Here is a 17,684-nt window from a genome sequence, read left to right on the forward strand (position 1 = left end):
CCTTCTAGCCAATTCCGCGCGAAAACGGCACTTTTCACTACTTCCCGGGTGGTAGAAAAACGAGTGAAAAACACGCGTCCGTCGCTCTACGTGGTTCGTAACTTTCTCCTTTGGCTCGGCTCGACCCAAAACAAAATAGCCACCACACACCGCAAACAATTGTTCTGCTGTTGCTGCTGCTGTCGATGTGTGCCATGTGGTGGGGGAGCTTGGGGGTCAAATGCCTCACCGATACAATATGTGCGTTTTATTTTCCCTATTTTAACTAAACTAATTTCAAACAAAAAAATCATAAAACAACAAACAAATTAAAATGTTGCAAAACACAGTGGTGTACATAAATGTAGTACAAAATTGTAACCGCGGGTTACACTTTATCGAACTGGTTGCCTTTCTGCTGCTTTCACTTTTTCTACTTTATACCTAGTAGAATGATGAGCACAAGGATGATGATGGATGGCCTTTGTTCCTTTCCAGTCCGATTGAGGATCCATTATGAGTAGCAGTTCGCCGATGTCCAGGTATCCGGTTCCGTTTGAGCCATGGGGCTCAGAAGAGGGTCAGTGTCAGTTGCTCTTAGGGGAAAAGCAACTGACGAAAAATTGCAAGTGCCGGGGCTGGGAATCAAACCCATGACCATCCGCATATAAAGCGAACGTGTGACCAACTACGCCACGGGCCCCGGCATATGTTAACCGCTTGAAGCAGCAAAATTTGGTCCTACGCAAGAATGCCAACAATTTCAGCGGTAGGGTCTTGTACCATTTGGGCAGGTGTACCTATTTTGGGCACTTGCCGCTATAACTAAGTCAATTCAATAACAAATTTTGAAAACGACGTATAATCAATGGTGTAGCATTGATTATACGTCGTTTTCAAAATTTGTTACTGAATTTCAAACCGATTGATTTTAATTTTTGTACAGAGTTAGATACTGTACGTGGCAAACTCTATACAAAATTTCAAATCAATCGGTTTAAAATTGACTTAGTTATAGCGGCAAGTGCCCAAAATAGGTAACCTGCCCAAATGGTACAAGACCCTACTATGTCGCAGCTCAAGGCCAATAACATGATATCCGCGAAAGGTGAACTGATTTCAGGTGTGTAATGTTAAGTGCTTTGTGTATTTTAGTGTTATTAAGGGCCAGAATCATCAACCCAGCATTCAATTCAACATGGCGTCCAATGTTTTTGTTTCGATTGCTTGATTCATGGAAAAAATGCGCTGGAAACATCGACACTGCTTCGCTGCTACATATAATATCGTGCAAAGTGATAACGAAAGAGAAACAATCGTCAAAAACAACGATTTCGTTTGAAATGTGTAATTTTCGAAATAAGCACTAGCAACACACGAGCCGCACACCCGAAAATCAGGAGCAAGTTGGGGTAAACCGACCAGAAAGTGGGTACCAAAAAAGCGCCGTACCAAAAACGATGATGGGTAGAGCGGCGATAGGGGCGATAGAGTTTGATCTAGCAAATGTGAAACACGGCCAAGGCTGATGTATGTAGCACCAAATATATGATAAAACTGAACAAATTAAAAAGGTCTTCCTCGCGATGCCAGCTTCTATTGTCCGAAAAAAAAACAATAAATTCATATATTTTGATTTATTTGTTCGATTTTGTTACCTAACTAACCTTACCTAATCTAACTAAAATGGATAGACAAATAATTGATCGGGAAAACAAAATTCTGACTTTTTCAAAAATGCGTAACAAACTGTAACTTTTTGTAAGATGTATCAAAAGTTCTCAAATATTCAATATAAATTGATCAACTAGTTGTCTATTGTTGGTCCAAGTTAGGGTAAGAGGAGTCCGGGGGGATCAACACTAGTTTTGCCAAACCGAAAAACCCCAAAAAAGCCGAAAAAAGTCGAAAAAAACGGAAAAATCCGCAAAACTTTTGCGGGTTTTAGCGACTTCTTTGATCTTTTTTCAACTTTTTTGAGGTTTTAGACTTGGCAAAACTAGTGTCGCTCCCCCTGGAGGAGTCTATTCTGAATGAAGTTTAGAGAGTATAGTGTTATTCTTTTTTTCTGATAGCCTATCTAAACCAAAGCGAAATTTTTAAAATTCATGCATTCAAGCCAAATTCAAAGTTTGGCTCAAAATTTAAATCATGTAGGTTAACTGAATTGCTATATAACAGGGGAGCCACACTAGTTTTGCCAAGCCAAAAAACCTCAAAAAAAGCTGAAAAAAATCGCTAAAACCCGCAAAAGTTTTGCGGCTTTTTTTTTTACTTTTTTCGCCTTTTTTGGGGTTGGAAAAACTAGTGTCGCTCTCCCCTCTATATAATTATCTTTGATTCATGAGATTCGCATCAATTTCTTGCTTTCTCCACTAGTCTTGATTGTTTTCTTCCTTATCGCCCGTGTTATTCTCATGAAATTTCAAATGTTTCACCAAAAGTCTCCTGAAAGAAAAAAAAACATCAATGTCGGTTTATTACTTGAGTGTAAATCTCTTTCTTACGATGCTTTAAATGATTTGTCGCATATTTTGCAGTCATATTTCTTCGGGCCATGAATGTCCATGTGTTTCTCCAGTTGATCGTAAGTTGGGAAAACTGCATCACATTTATCACACTCTGGGGATCGAGTGGTACCATCTTCGTTCTTGTGTTTCGTACGCATATGTTTTTCAAAACGAACGCTAAAATTCAAGGGATTTATAGATTTGTTCCGTGAAGAAAGAACAGTCAATACGTCGTACATTGTTACAAATTTGTTGCACAAATGGCACTTTCGGATGTTTTTCGAAATGTGGCGAAATTTGTAGTGCAGTCCTAGAAGTTTTTGATTTTTGAACTTTTTATGACATTTAGAACACTCCAGTGGTCCTTCATTATTCATCCGGATTTGCGGAACTGGAACTGTTGATTTCCTCTTGTCTTGCATTTGTTTCAACAAACGATAGTCCTCAGCACTGTCGCCATGTCGGGTGTGCATTTCCAAATGCTTTTTTAGTATGTAACTGTAAGAAGACATTTTCGATTGCGAAAATCTAACTAGCAAAAGAAATTAAGAAATGATTTGATTTTTTTTTTACTTTTGGGAATATCTGAAACCGCAAATATGGCACTCATGATTTTTTGGTCCGTGGGTTCTTTTCTTGTGGCTCCATAATGTTGCAAAGTTTTTGAACTCCTTTGGGCAGAAATCACACTTAATTGTTTCACCTTCTAATAAGGGTTTCAGCCGTTTGCGTTTGTTGTCTGATTTATGTGTTTGCATGTGTCTCAACATGAAATCCCTAGAAATTGAAAGTTGTTATCGAGGTTGTTGTATAAATATACTGATGATCATGCACAAATAACGTCATGCTGCATATTAGGGTAGAAGAATGCGGCCAAAATGTTAGGGTCCATACACATTTTTTAGGGTTTATAAAGCAGTCTTTCTTCTACACATTAGGCTGCGTTGTACATTAAGTATATCAGTTACAAGAATCTTCTTCTTCTTCTTCTTTATGGCTCGACGTCCTCACTGGGACTTGGCCTGCCTCGCTTCAACTTAGTGTTCTTTGAGCACTTCCACAGTTATTAATTGAAGGGCTTTCTTTGCCTGCCATTGCATTAATTTGTATATTGTGAGAGGCAAGTACAATGATACACTATGCCCAGGGAGTCGAGAAAATTTTCCCGACCGGAACGGGAATCGAACCCGCCGTCTCTGGATTGGCGATCCATAGCCTTAACCACTAGACTAACTGGAGACCCCCAGTTACAAGAATACATACGGTAAAAGCAATAGTCTTCGACCCCTTCATACAAACTCTGTTTTTATGTATGAAGTGGCAAAGATCAGAGAAAAAAAAATTGTGGGATGAAGTCTAGTGCTTTTACCCTACCAACTTGAATTTCAAAAGTAGATCTAAAAAAGGTTTCTTCGGTAAAATTTTCAAATGCGTTTCACTACAACTTTCCAGAACATTTTCTAAGCGTATGATGGAAGTTATCGTTTGTCCCATCTACAAAAAGGGCGACAAGTTGGATTGCGGAAACTACCGCACGATCACACTACTGAGCGCTGTCTACAAAATACTCTCTCAAATTTTATGCCGCCGACTATCACCGATTGCAAGAGAGTTCGTGGGGCAATATCAGGCTAGATTTATGGGTGAACGCGGTACAACGGATCAGATTTTCGCCATCCACCAGGTATTGCAGAAATGCCGCGAATACAACGTGCCAACACATTACTTACTCTTCGGTTTTAAATCGGCGTATGATACAATCGATCGAGGCCAGCTATGGCAGATTATGCACGAATATGGATTCCTGGATAAACTAATACAATTAATCAAGGGGACGATGAATCAAGTAATGTGTGTAGTTTGAGTATCAGGGACACTCTCGAGTCCCTTCGAATCTCTCCGAAGATTACGGCAAGGTGATGTCTTTCGTGCTTGCTTTTCAACATTGCTTTAGAGGGTGAAATAAGGAGAGTGGGGATAAACACGAGTGGAACGATTTTTACGAAGTCCGTTCAGCTGCTTGGTTTCGCTGATGATATTAATGTATAGCTCACAAATTTGAGACGATGTTGAAACGTACATCCGACTGACGAATGAAGCCAGAAGAATCGGATTAGTCAGTAATGTGTCGTACATTATGTCAAAGGGCTCCAAGAAGGATCACTGCGCCCGGCACCCCAAATTTCTATTGACGGTGATGAAATTGACACGGTTGAAGAATTCGTGTACTTGGACTCATTGATGACCACCGACAACGACACCAGCAGAGAAATTCAGAGACGCATTATGGCGGGAAATCGAGCTTGCTTTGAACTCCGCAGAACTCTACGATCGAACGAAGTTCGCCGTCACACGAAGTTAACTATCTACAAAACGCTGATTGGCCCGTAGTCCTCGATGGGCACGAAGCATGGACTCTACGTGCAGAGGACCAACGTTCCTTGGAGTTTTCGAACGGAAGGTGTTGCGTACCATCTATGGCGGAGTGCAGATGGAAGACGGGACTTGGAGAAGGCGAATGAATCACGAACTGCATCAGCTGCTGAGAGTATCACCCATCGTCCACACCGCGAAAATCGCGAGTCACGACAGCAGGATGTCGGATAGCAACCCGAATAAAATTGTTTTCGAGAGCCATCCGACCGGTACAAGAAAACGTGGTGCGCAGCGAGCTAGGTGGGTCGATCAAGTGGAGGACGATCTGCGGACCCTTCGTTGAGTGCGGAACTGGAGATACACAGCCATTAGAATGGAGACGATTCCTACGTTCAGTAGAGGGCAGAGGACACTCAGGCCTTAGTCTTTCCGGTAAGGTAGATAAACTAATGGGGCCATCCTAATTCAATAATAATGAAAAGAAAGGACAAAAAAAGAATTAACTTTCCCAAAGATCGATGCAAACAGCCACGAGTATTTACTTCGGCTTCCGAAACTCACATAGTATTAAGGCAGCAATAAATTGTAAAATGTATAATCAATGTAAAAACAAATGATTTCGGCTCAGTTATACCCATGTGGCGCCCGAGCCTTCCAAATAAACGAAGTAAAAAAACTGATGCAAATCAAAAATGGATAAATGGGAAAATGTTTTTTTTTTTACATCATTTAATATGCCACATTCTACTGCTTACCTCATTGCAAACCCTCTGTCACAAATAGTGCATTTATGAATCCTGGGTCCATGGTATCTCTTGTGATTGCGCAATCTCCACTTATTCGGATAAAACTTGAGACACACATCACACTGCACCTCTTGCTGAATGCTGGAGGCTACTTCTTTTGTTAGTAGCAGTGGATCGTTCGTTTCCATTATATCTCCCTTAGGATCCTTTTCAGAATCATTAGTTGACCCGGCAGCTGATTTGTTCCCAAGTGCCTCTTGTAATTTTCTCATGTGCTGCTTTGTACATAAGTGCTTTTTTAGCTCTAGTCTGTAATGCCGAAAGCAATGTTACTACGTCCAATAAAGAAAATCTTTTTCAATACGTACCGGGTGGCAAAACGAATCGCGCAAATAAGACAGTTATGATTTTTCGGACCGTGCACTGCTCTATGATGTAAATATAATTTTAGCCTAGTTTCATACGGCTTTTGACATATATTGCACTGGAATGGTATAGCTTTAGCAATGTCTTTATTATCCTGTATTTGCTGATCAGTAGATCCTGTGTGTTGTACTGATTCTATCGTTTGCTTGACAACCTTGTCCGCGTCATTTTCGCTCAAGTTTTCCGCCATTTTGGACTGAGAGCTGTCATTTTCTTGTTGGTGTTTTAACATATGAAGCTCCAATCGTTTCCTTAAAATAACATATGATTAAAAGCAGAAAAAAAAATATTTTAGAGCTTTCTTACCTTGTCACAAATACCAAACTGCACATAGTGCAATAAAGGCGATTTTTTGGTACATGATTGTATTTGTAGTGTCTTAATAAATCACGCTGAGTTTTAAACGCCTTGTGGCATTTCACGCATTCTAACGCCAACTCGCCTGAGTTTTGTATTGTTTGGGACGATGTGATAGAACCTGCTCCAGTCCCTTTTTCACCGTTATCTGGATTAGAAGATGTGCTCATCTGAAGCATTTGTTTAAACTGCTGAAAGTCCTCCTCCCTATCGCGAGATCGAGCATGTGATTTCAGATGCATTTTCAGAGTAAAACTGCAAATAGAAGAATAGTAGGGGAATTCAATCGCTGTTTTAGTCAATACTAGCTGAATGACCCGGCTTTGCTCGGGTTTATTTATTGTGCATGATTGAAGCAAATGCGAAGTCCCATTTAACCGAAAGGGTGCCGGTTTTCCGCAAGACCATGCTGAAGATGAAGAGATTCCAGGTGACATAAAAGCCAAATGAAAAACTGTCAAAAACCTAGAATTTCGAAACATACTAAGTATACTAAACTTTAAGTTTGCTGATACGATTCTACGGCATAGTGTGCCATTGTGGTGGCCGCACAATATACAAATTTATGGAATGGAAATCAAAGAAGTCATTCAATTAAAAACAGTTAAAAAAAAACATTAAGCTGAAAAGAGATAGGCTAAACTCAATACCATAACTTGAATTTTATTTTCGTTTCTGCCAACAGTGCACATTGTATTTATTAGTTTCATAGCTTTCAATATAAATTATGATTGTGCATGTTTTGCTCTGTCAACAAACAGTTCAAAATGAATTAAAGCTGAATCATGTGTTCTCACCATTTTTCAACGGCACTTTGAGAAAGTGTTATATGTATATAATCTCAGGTTTCATAGAGAATTATAACGAAAATAATATATGGGCGTTTCAGTAAGTTTTCGTTGCGTGCTCTGTGTCCTATCAAATTGCGAAGCCGTGGTTTCAAATCTCAATCAATAGAATTATGATTGCGTTACAACGTGTAAACGCTTGCTGTCCGACTTGCTTACGCTCGTCGGACTTAAAATAGGGATAACACCTATGTTCGCATTCTACCGGGCAAATGCTTGGATATGCTGTTCGCCTAGAAGTGAATTGACGCAAACACGGCGCATCGGACTTTCGGAACATCGGCGGCATTCTGCCGCCGATGTTCCTCAGTCCTCCATACAGTTGCAGCGCAAAAAGTTGCCGAAGGCTGTTAATTTTTTATGGTCAACGAATGTTTTTCGGTCCGCTATCTTGATTTACAAAATGACGTTCGATATCGATTTGTAATTTCTATTCATCAATCCCGATCGATTGATACACATATTGCAAGATATCATGGCTTAAACTACCATTCCATGGCCGATACCTTGGATTATGATCCACCATCTGGAATTTATAGTGCGGCATCTTGGAATCCAAAAATGGCATCAAATATCGATTTTTGACGTCTACTCATCAAGGCCGATCGACTGATATCCATATTGCTTGGTATCATGGCACAAACCACCATTACATGGCCGCCATCTTGGAATATGATCCGCCATCTTGGTTTCCAAATTGGCGTCGGATATTAATTTTTGACTTCTACTCATCAAGCTCGATCAATAGATACCCATATTGCATGGTGTCAGCTCAAACCACCATTCCATGGCCGCCATCTTGGAATATGATCAGCCATCTTGGATTTATAGTCCGCCATCTTGGATTCCAAAATGACGTCGGATATTGATTTTTGACTTCTACACATCAAGCCCGAACGATAGATATCCATATTGCATGGTACTATAGCTCAATTTATCATTTCATGGCTTTCGGAATATGGTCTGCCATCTTGGATTATAATCCGCCATCTTGGATTCCAACATGGCGCGGGTTATTGATTTTTGACTTCTACTCATCAAGCCCGATCGATAGATACCCATATTGCATGGTGTCATAGCTCAAACCACCATTCCATGACTTCTACTCATCAAGCTCGATCAATAGATACCCATATTGCATGGTGTCAGCTCAAACCACCATTCCATGGCCGCCATCTTGGAATATGATCAGCCATCTTGGATTTATAGTCCACCATCTTGGATTCCAAAATGACGTCGGATATTGATTTTTGACTTCTACACATCAAGCCCGAACGATAGATATCCATATTGCATGGTACTATAGCTCAATTTATCATTTCATGGCTTTCGGAATATGGTCTGCCATCTTGATTTTTACTTCTATTTTTTTTACTTTAAAATATTGTTTATTTGTGAATAGCGTAAAAATAGTTACATGAAAATTATTTATACAAGTTGAATTTCAAACATTGCATCTTGGATTCCAACATGACGTCGGATATTGATTTTTCACTTCTATTCATCAAGCCCGATCGATAGATACCCATATTGCATGGTGTCATGGCTCAAACCACCATTCCATGGCCGCCATCTTGGAATATGGTCCGCCATCTTGGATTGTGGTCCGCCATCTTGGATTCCAAAATGGCGTCGGATATTGATTTTTGACTTCTACACATCAAGCCCGATCGATAGATACCCATATTGCATGGTATCATAGCTCAATCTATTATTTCATGGCTTTTGGAATATGGTCTGCCATCTTGGATTATAATCCGCCATCTTGGATTCCAACATGGCGCCGAATATTGATTTTTGACTTCTATTCATCAAGCCCGATCGATAGATACCCATATTGCATGGTGTCATAGCTCAAACCACCATTTCATGGCCGCCATCTTGGAATATGGTCTGCCATCTTGGATTGTTGTCCGCCATCTTGGATTCCAAAATGGCGTCGGATCTTGATTTTTGACTTCTACACATCAAGCCCGATCGATAGATACCCATATTGCATGGTGTCATAGCTCAAACCACCATTCCATGGCCGCCATCTTGGAATATGGTCCGCCATCTTGGATTGTGGTCCGCCATCTTGGTTTCCAAAATGGCGTCGGATATTAATTTTTGATTTCTACTCATCAAGCTCGATCAATAGATACCCATATTGCATGGTGTCAACTCAAACCACCATTCCATGGCCGCCATCTGGAATATGATCAGCCATCTTGGATTTATAGTCCGCCATCTTGGATCCCAAAATGGCGTCGGATATTGATTTTTGACTTCTACTCATCAAGCCCGATCGATAGATATCCATATTGCATGGTATCATAGCTCAATCTATCATTTCATGGCTTTTGGAATATGGTCTGCCATCTTGGATTATAATCCGCCATCTTGGATTCCAACATGGCGCGGGTTATTGATTTTTGACTTCTACTCATCAAGCCCGATCGATAGATACCCATATTGCATGGTGTCATAGCTCAAACCACCATTCCATGGCCGCCATCTTGGAATATGGTCCGCCTTCTTGGATTGTGGTCCGCCATCTTGGATTTCAAAATGGCGTCGGATATTGATTTTTGACTTCTACTCATCTAGCCCGATCAATAGATACCCATATTGCATGGTATCATAGCTCAAACCACCATTCCATGGCCGCCATCTTTGATTATTGTCCGCCATCTTGGATTTCGAAATGGCGTCAAGTATCTATTTTTGACTTCTACTCATCAAGCCCGATCGATAGATACCCATATTGCATGATATCATAGCTCTAACCACCATTCCATGGCCACCATCTTGGATTATGGTCCGCCATCTTGGATTCCAAAATGGCGTCAAACATCTATTTTTGACTTCTACTCGTCAAGCCCGATTGAAAGATACCCATATTGCATGGTATGATAGCTCAAACCACCATTCCATGGCCGCCATCTTGGATTATAGTCAGCCATCTTGGATTTCAAAATGGCGTCGGATATTGATTTTTGACTTCTACACATCAAGTCCGATCGATAGATACCTATATAGCATGGTATCATAGCTCAAACCACCATTCCAGGGCCGCCATCTTGAATTGTAGTCCGTCATCTTGGATTCCAAAATGGCGTCAAATATCTATTTTTGACCTCTACTCGTCAAGCCCGATCGATAGATATCCATATTGCATGGTATCATAGCTCAATCCACCATTCCATGGCCGCCATCTTGGATTATAGTCCGCCATCTTGGATTCCAAAATGGCGTCAAATATCTATTTTTGACTTCTACTCGTCAAGCCCGATCGACAGATACCCATATTGCATGGTATCATAGCTCAAACCACCATCCCATGGCTGCCATCTTGAATTGTAGTCCGCCATCTTGGATTCCAAAATGGCGTCAAGTATCTATTTTTGACTTCTACTCGTCAAGCCCGATTGATAGATATCCATATTGCATGGTATCATAGCTCCAACCACCATCCCATGGCCGCCATCTTGGATTATGGTCCGCCATCTTGGATTTCAAAATGGCGTCAAATATCTATTTTTGACTTCTACTCGTCAAGCCCGATTGATAGATACCCTAATTGCATGGTATCATAGCTCAATCCACCATTCCATGGTCGCCATCTTGGATTATGGTCCGCCATCTTGGATTCCAAAATGGCGTCAAATATCTATTTTTGACTTCTACTCGTCAAGGCCGATTGATAGATACCCTAGTTGCATCGTATCATAGCTCAATCCACCATTCCATGGCCGCCATCTTGGATTATAGTCTACCATGTTGGATTCCAAAATGGCGTCAAATATCTATTTTTGACTTCTACTCGTCAAGCCCGATCGATAGATACCTATATTGCATGGTATCATAGCTCAAACCACCATTCCATGGCCGCCATCTTGAATTGTAGTCCGCCATCTTGGATTCCAAAATGGCGTCAAATATCTATTTTTGACTTCTACTCGTCAAGCCCGATTGATAGATATCCATATTGCATGGTATCATAGCTCAAACCACCATTCCATGGCCGCCATCTTGGATTATGGTCCGCTATATTGGATTTATAGTCCGCCATATTGGATTTCAAAATGGTATCATATATCTATTTTTGACTTCTACTCATCAAGTCCGATCGATAGATACCCATATTGCATGGGATCATAACTCAAACCACCATTCCATGGCCGCCATCTTGGATTATGGTCCGCCATCTTGGATTCCAAAATGGCGTCAAGTATCTATTTTTGACTTCTACTCGTCAAGCCCGATTGATAGATACCCTAATTGCATCGTATCATAGCTCAATCCACCATTCCATGGCCGCCATCTTGGATTATAGTCCGCCATCTTGGATTTCAAAATGGCGTCGGATATCTATTTTTGACTTCTACTCTTCAAGCCCGATCGATAGATACCCATATTGCATGGTATCATAGTTCAAACTACCATTTCATGGCCGCCATCTTGGGTTATGGTCCGCCATATTGGATTTATAGTCCGCCATATTGGATTCCAAAATGGCATCATATATCTATTTTTGACTTCTCCTCATCAAGCCCGGTCGATAGATACCAATATTGCATGGTATTCGTAAAAGATTTACCGTTAAATAGCATGCCTTCTGACGTTTTGGCCGCCATCTTGGAATTAAAGCCGCCATCTTGAATTCCAAAACCCTTATAACCACCTCCTTAATTTAACAAATGCGTATACCAAATTTGGTTGAAAATGGTTGAGGCATTCCGGAGTTATGCTGGAACATACATACATACATACAAACAAATAAACATACGAACATACAAACATACAAACATACAAACATACAAACATACAAACTTACATTGACTTTTATATATATAGATTATCATTATCAATAATGCGTCATGAAATTGCAAATAAAATAATCATAGATTGCCTTGGAGATTGCGATGTTCACGGAGAGAAAAATAAAGTTACATAAATCATATTACGGTCCCAAAGATGCATATTTATGAACTGATTTTTATATACCTAAATAATTCTTTTTTGAGATTGCATTACACATCATACAATAACATAAGACCATAGCTCGATCGACACGCTTGACACGCAATCATATATAGGGTAAAGTTTTTAAAGTGTGCAACAATTGAGTTCTTCAAATTTTATCTCACGAAACCTACTACAAGCCTATCCATATATACACTCCCGTTCAAAAGTTTGGGGTCACCCCCTCAAAAACATGTCATTTTTTTAGGCCCATATCTCCGCCAATTTGCGTCCGATTTCAAAACCCTAGGTTTCATTCAAAAGATAATAAGTCAAAGAAACTTTGAACATGATTTAAAAGAAACTTTTTCAAAAAATTTTGTATGTAAACTTAACCCAAAGTTGCCAAATTTTCTAAAAAATGAATATAAACTTACGGCAGTGTCGCTGGAAGTTGGGTCGACCAAATTTTAAGATGAGAGCGGTAATATGACCCATTTTCTATTAGCTTTCAACTGCTTTTTACAGAACTTAGCTAAAAAATCTAGAAAAAAAGTTAATAAGTAAATTAATCCTTGATGTCATCGACCAAAAGTTTGGGGTCACCCCTCAATACGATGTATCGGCCAAAAGTTTCGGGTCACTTTCGTAAAACATGGAAAAGTGATTTGGTGATATCTTCGTCATCTATAGTTCAATTTTAATAATTTTTGGCTCATTTCAAAGATAATTAATTAACTTTACGTTTGATGTCTTTAACTTAACGTATTTAACGATTTTTGTATATAAAAATGTTATGTAAAGTTAGCACATTTTACCACGCTTCAAAAAATGAGGCATCTTTACGTTAAGTTTTAGTATGTAAATTTCAACAAATATGTGTGGTTCAATGTCTATGCAGTAAGTATCATTCATTTTGTTTCAAATAAGCCAAGAAGAATTGAAATTGAATGAAAGATGACAAAGATATCAACAAATCACTTTTCCATGTTTTACGATAGTGACCCCAAACTTTTGACCGATACATCATTTTGAGGGGTGACCCCAAACTTTTGGTCGATGACATCAAGGATTAATTTACTTAATAACTTTTTTTCTAGATTTTTTAGCTAAGTTCTGTAAGAAGCAGTTGAAAGCTAATAGAAAATAGGTCATATTACCGCTCTCATCTTAAAATTTGTTCGACCCAACTTCTAGCGACACTGCCGTAAGTTTATATTCATTTTTTAAAAAATTTGGCAACTTTGGGTTAAGTTTACATACAAAATTTTTTGAAAAAGTTTCTTTTAAACCATGTTCAAAGTTTCTTTGACTTATTATCTTTTGAATGAAACCTAGGGTTTTGAAATCGGACGCAAATTGGCGGAGATATGGGCCTAAAAAAAATGACATGTTTTTGAGGGGGTGACCCCAAACTTTTGAACGGGAGTGTAGGTACGGGAGAACAAAAGTTGTTTACAAATTTCTTACAAATTCTTAACACGAGGAATTTGAACACAAATCACTACCACATAGGCATTTGTATTGGTAAATTGGCGATTTACCCGATTTACCTCTTCATACATGTGTTCATAAGAAATGGATGGATATATTTTTGGTGCAGTTTAGGGAAAAGATGAAGCATGATCGATGAGATTTGAATTACCTTGTACCAACCAAAAATGCCGTGTCGTTAATTGACTCGGTAGCTCAGATGGAAAAGCGCTTGTATAGCGCATAAGGGTCGTGAGTTCAAATCTCACCTGAACTGTACATTTTTTTTCGCAATTTCACTAATAATGTATTCATCTGTATATATCTATGTTGAGTTCACTGACAGATAAATGGTTATTTTTTTTTTCGATGTGTTATCTGTGACAGTTAAGGGAACACTCATTTGCAACGAGTTACATTCTCTTGCTATTTTCTCAGCTCAGAAGTGTGCAATCAAGATACAATGTATGGGCGACTTTTGCCTTGTGATTTCGTCTACGAGCTGTGAAAGCGACTCTCCACGAGGTGAGTGTAATTTACATTCACCTCGTGTAGAGTTGCCTTCGCATCTCCCTCACGACTTTGGTATGCATGTGCGATCCCTACTCTATTCAGCAAAGTTTTAGATGAAATCACAAGGTAAAAGTCGTCCATACATCGTTTCTCGATTGCACGCTTCTGAGTTGAGAAAACTGCAAAGGAGTGTAACTCTTTCCAAGTGAGTGTTCCCATCTCATTGATCTGTGATAGAAGTTTTATGCTTTTTGAGAATGTTTCACTCGAAGGGTTTTTTGTCTTTTGAAGTTATTAGTTAAAAATAAATAAAAACTAACTGTAAAAGCTTAATTATACATCTCTTACCGCTCTATAAATCTAGATCCGCAAATGTTGCACTCGTGCTTCTTTGGCCCATGCACTTTCATGTTATGGCAATGAAGTTTGTTTTTGCTTTTAAACTCCTTTTGACACATATCACACTGAAATGGTCCTTCTTCTATCACTGGTTTTTTTCGTTGATATTTAGGTCGTGATACATGGGTCAGCATGTGCCTCAACATAACAGGTCTGCAGAAAAACAAAAATAATTATTGTATCGCACATAGGATAAATTGGCAGCTGCTCACCGTCTCACGAATGGTTTTTCACAAATAGAGCATACATGATCTTTGGGTTTATGACTCCTTTTGTGATCCTTTAACTTCCTCTTATCCGATACTACCTTGTGGCAAATATTACATTCAAATCCATCCTTTACAACGCTATTATTAGTTGTCAATGGATGGGTTCCCTCAGTTGTTGTTTTGTCGTCATTTGAATCGTGTTCTTCAGTATCTTCATTTTCTGCCTGATATGATTCTGCATCATCCTCATTCAATGCTTCTTCCTCGGCTTCATCATAAGCATCATTGGAATCTTCAGCTTTTTCGTGATTAGCCATATGATTTTTCAATTGGCATTGTCGTTTAAAAGAGCGATCACATTTTGAGCACGCATATCCATTCCCATTCCCACCATTGTCGTTAGTGGCATCTGTTTCTACAGTGATATTTTTGTTGAAATTTGAGCTTTCAGCCATTCTGGAGTCATACTGTGGACTATTCTCATTTTGATTGATCGTCTCGTCTTCGTTGTCTTCATTCATTTTTGTAAAAGTCTCGTCAGGAAACGTTACTACATTATCATCTGGATGGGGTTCTATTTTCACTTGTTCTATGACAATAATATCCTCAATGACAAATTGACCGTCTTCGTCTCCTACTTCTTGAGCATTTTCATCTAAAATATCTTCACGGTCGTTCAAAAGGGACGAATCTATCGGAATTATTTCTATTTTTATGTCATGTTGTTGTAGCATTATATCGCTATAACTTTCACTCAATTGCCCTGTTTCATTTGCTACTGACTCAGTATCTTCGAGCTGTTTTTGCGTACCCATTGTTAAATCATCTGCCTCGCAGTGTTCAGCTTTTGATTTTAAACCTTCTTGTACAGTAATCGTCCTTTCTTCCAACTGAGAAATAGGTTGAACCTCAACTTTCTGTTTTGAATGAGTTTTCACGTGTTTATCCAATTGATGTCTACAAGACAATAAAAAGTTCAAATATCATATGTTTTCAACTCAAGAAAAGGTTCTTACCGTCTTGTAAACGCTTTTCCGCAGGTCGTACACACATGATTTTTTGGCCCATGGTATCTCATGTGATCGATGAGGTGTTTTTCCGTTTTGTATATCTTATGACATATTTGGCATTCAGTTTCCTTAGCCTTTCGTGTAGTTTCACTCCGTAGCTTAGCTTGCAATACACCTTGTACTACCTTGCAACGTATTGAAAACTCGTAGAATTTAAACAACATTTTTCGACATATAGCGCAAACGGCTTGACTCATCCCATCTTGACTGGAAATCTGCATATCACAAAAATAAACATATTTATTGGCAAAAACACTAAATTACAATTGCATACTTTACCTTTATGGAGAGAAAATCTGAAATCCATTGATGAAGCTTCTTGTGGTTGACAATATTTTGCAGGGACTTCTCCCCCATACAAAGTCGGCATGTCTGGTTTACGTTTTGTGGATTGTCTAACTTTGATTTGGTTGCTTTCGAAGCCATATCCCATTAAAAGCACTTTTCTCGTATATCGTAATAGAATCTGAAACTAGTTATGAAATATTCACCGAATGTTAACAAATAACGAAGCCAAAGACGAAAGTGAATGTTTTTGTTTGTATTTATCATACACCAAAAATGAAACAGGCGCTACCTACAGATAATCTGCCAAAATTCAGATGAAAACTATGTCTTCTACTTTTCTCTCTCTTTTGATCACTCAAACCTTTTGATATATGCAGAAACTATTCTTATATCCAATTTATATTGCATTAAATGCAGTGAGCAACACAACAATTCACAAATTTAAAGACACATCCGTTGCTTTGGTTGTTTGTTTTTGTTGTTAAACCACGCTTAAAATTCATATCACAAGCATATGTGAGGGCAACACAAAACAGGACAAATACTATTCGCGGCTACGAAGTTGAAAGAGATTCCAATTCTTTGTCGCACTAATCAAAAACCTCGTAAGGTACTATCAGAATGTGCGTGAAAATGCAAAAAATATTTCCCTCTCGTTTTTTCACTTTCACGCACATTCGGCAACTTCGTAGTCGTATGCATAAAGGAAAAAGAAGAAACAGTTTTGACATTTGAGCGCAATGAGGTACAGTTACAGGTGGCGCAGAAAAACATTGCGAACCACTTATTGTCTCTTTCGTTCTATCGCTGATCTTATGCAACTCAATTTTAGTGACGTCATTAATTGAGTTGCATAAGATCAGCGGTGTGGCATACCAGTTTAGCACCCTATGCGCAGAGAAGCGAATCGTCAGCATTCGCGCATAATCGAACTTCGCGACCCAACCGCGACAACAATATTCGCGCTCCATCAGACATCACGACTTCGCGACGTCGCGTCGCGCACGTCGTCGGTCGTCAGCGACACGAAGACTCGAGCCGGTCGGACAGGAGAGACCGCGCCGCCGACGACCGTCCTCTTTCGCATCGCAGCAACCGGGCGGCAAGCACGTGTCATCCAAAACAGGCTGGAGTCAATTTTGCGGCAATCGGCCGAAACTGTAGTGCAGAAATTTACATTGGCGATCCTGCCAGGTTTGCTGCTTAAAGTTTTAAGAGCAAATAAATTGTGAAGGCGAAAAACATATTCCAATATAAACTAAATGGTAAGCATATTTGGTGGAAGTGATTTTTTTTTCATACTCGCAAAGTAATGCAATTTGATTGTGCAATGACGCTGAAGAGCAAGAGAGGTTATGAGTGCTGATTGAAAAAAATGGAAAAGAACTAGACATGGACTTGTGTGAGGATTCGGCGCGATTGGACTTCCGCCGGGGGAAAATGGAAAATTCCACAGATGAACTTGTGTGAGGATCCGGCGCTATTGGACTTCCGCCTGGGAGGAAGTGAAAAGAACCACACATGGACTTGTGTGAGGATCCGG

The 17,684-nt window shown here is 39.4% G+C and overlaps 1 protein-coding gene across 4 annotated transcripts; it reads right to left on the reverse strand.

Annotated features, from left to right (window-relative positions):
- Positions 1–1,066: 1,066 nt before the first annotated feature.
- Positions 1,067–16,714, reverse strand: LOC109423848 (zinc finger protein 84-like). Of its 4 annotated transcripts, none has more exons than XM_062852162.1 (12): positions 16,435–16,714; positions 16,133–16,319; positions 15,800–16,068; positions 14,787–15,740; positions 14,524–14,727; positions 6,344–6,649; positions 5,980–6,288; positions 5,621–5,920; positions 3,063–3,266; positions 2,727–2,987; positions 2,487–2,666; positions 1,067–2,427 (listed from the first exon to the last, which is right to left on the reverse strand). In XM_062852162.1, the coding sequence occupies exons 2-12, from the start codon at positions 16,277–16,279 to the stop codon at positions 2,355–2,357; spliced, it is 3,207 nt and encodes a 1,068-aa protein (XP_062708146.1). In that variant the 5' UTR covers positions 16,280–16,319; positions 16,435–16,714; the 3' UTR covers positions 1,067–2,354. The 4 variants fall into 4 exon arrangements, with proteins under 4 accessions (XP_062708146.1, XP_062708143.1, XP_062708145.1 ...); XM_062852159.1 differs by having other exon boundaries at positions 16,133–16,325; XM_062852161.1 differs by having other exon boundaries at positions 16,431–16,714.
- Between the last annotated feature and the right edge of the window lie 970 nt (positions 16,715–17,684).

This window comes from Aedes albopictus, chromosome 2 (assembly GCF_035046485.1).
Source record: "Aedes albopictus strain Foshan chromosome 2, AalbF5, whole genome shotgun sequence".
In the NCBI taxonomy this organism is placed as follows: domain Eukaryota; kingdom Metazoa; phylum Arthropoda; class Insecta; order Diptera; family Culicidae; genus Aedes; species Aedes albopictus.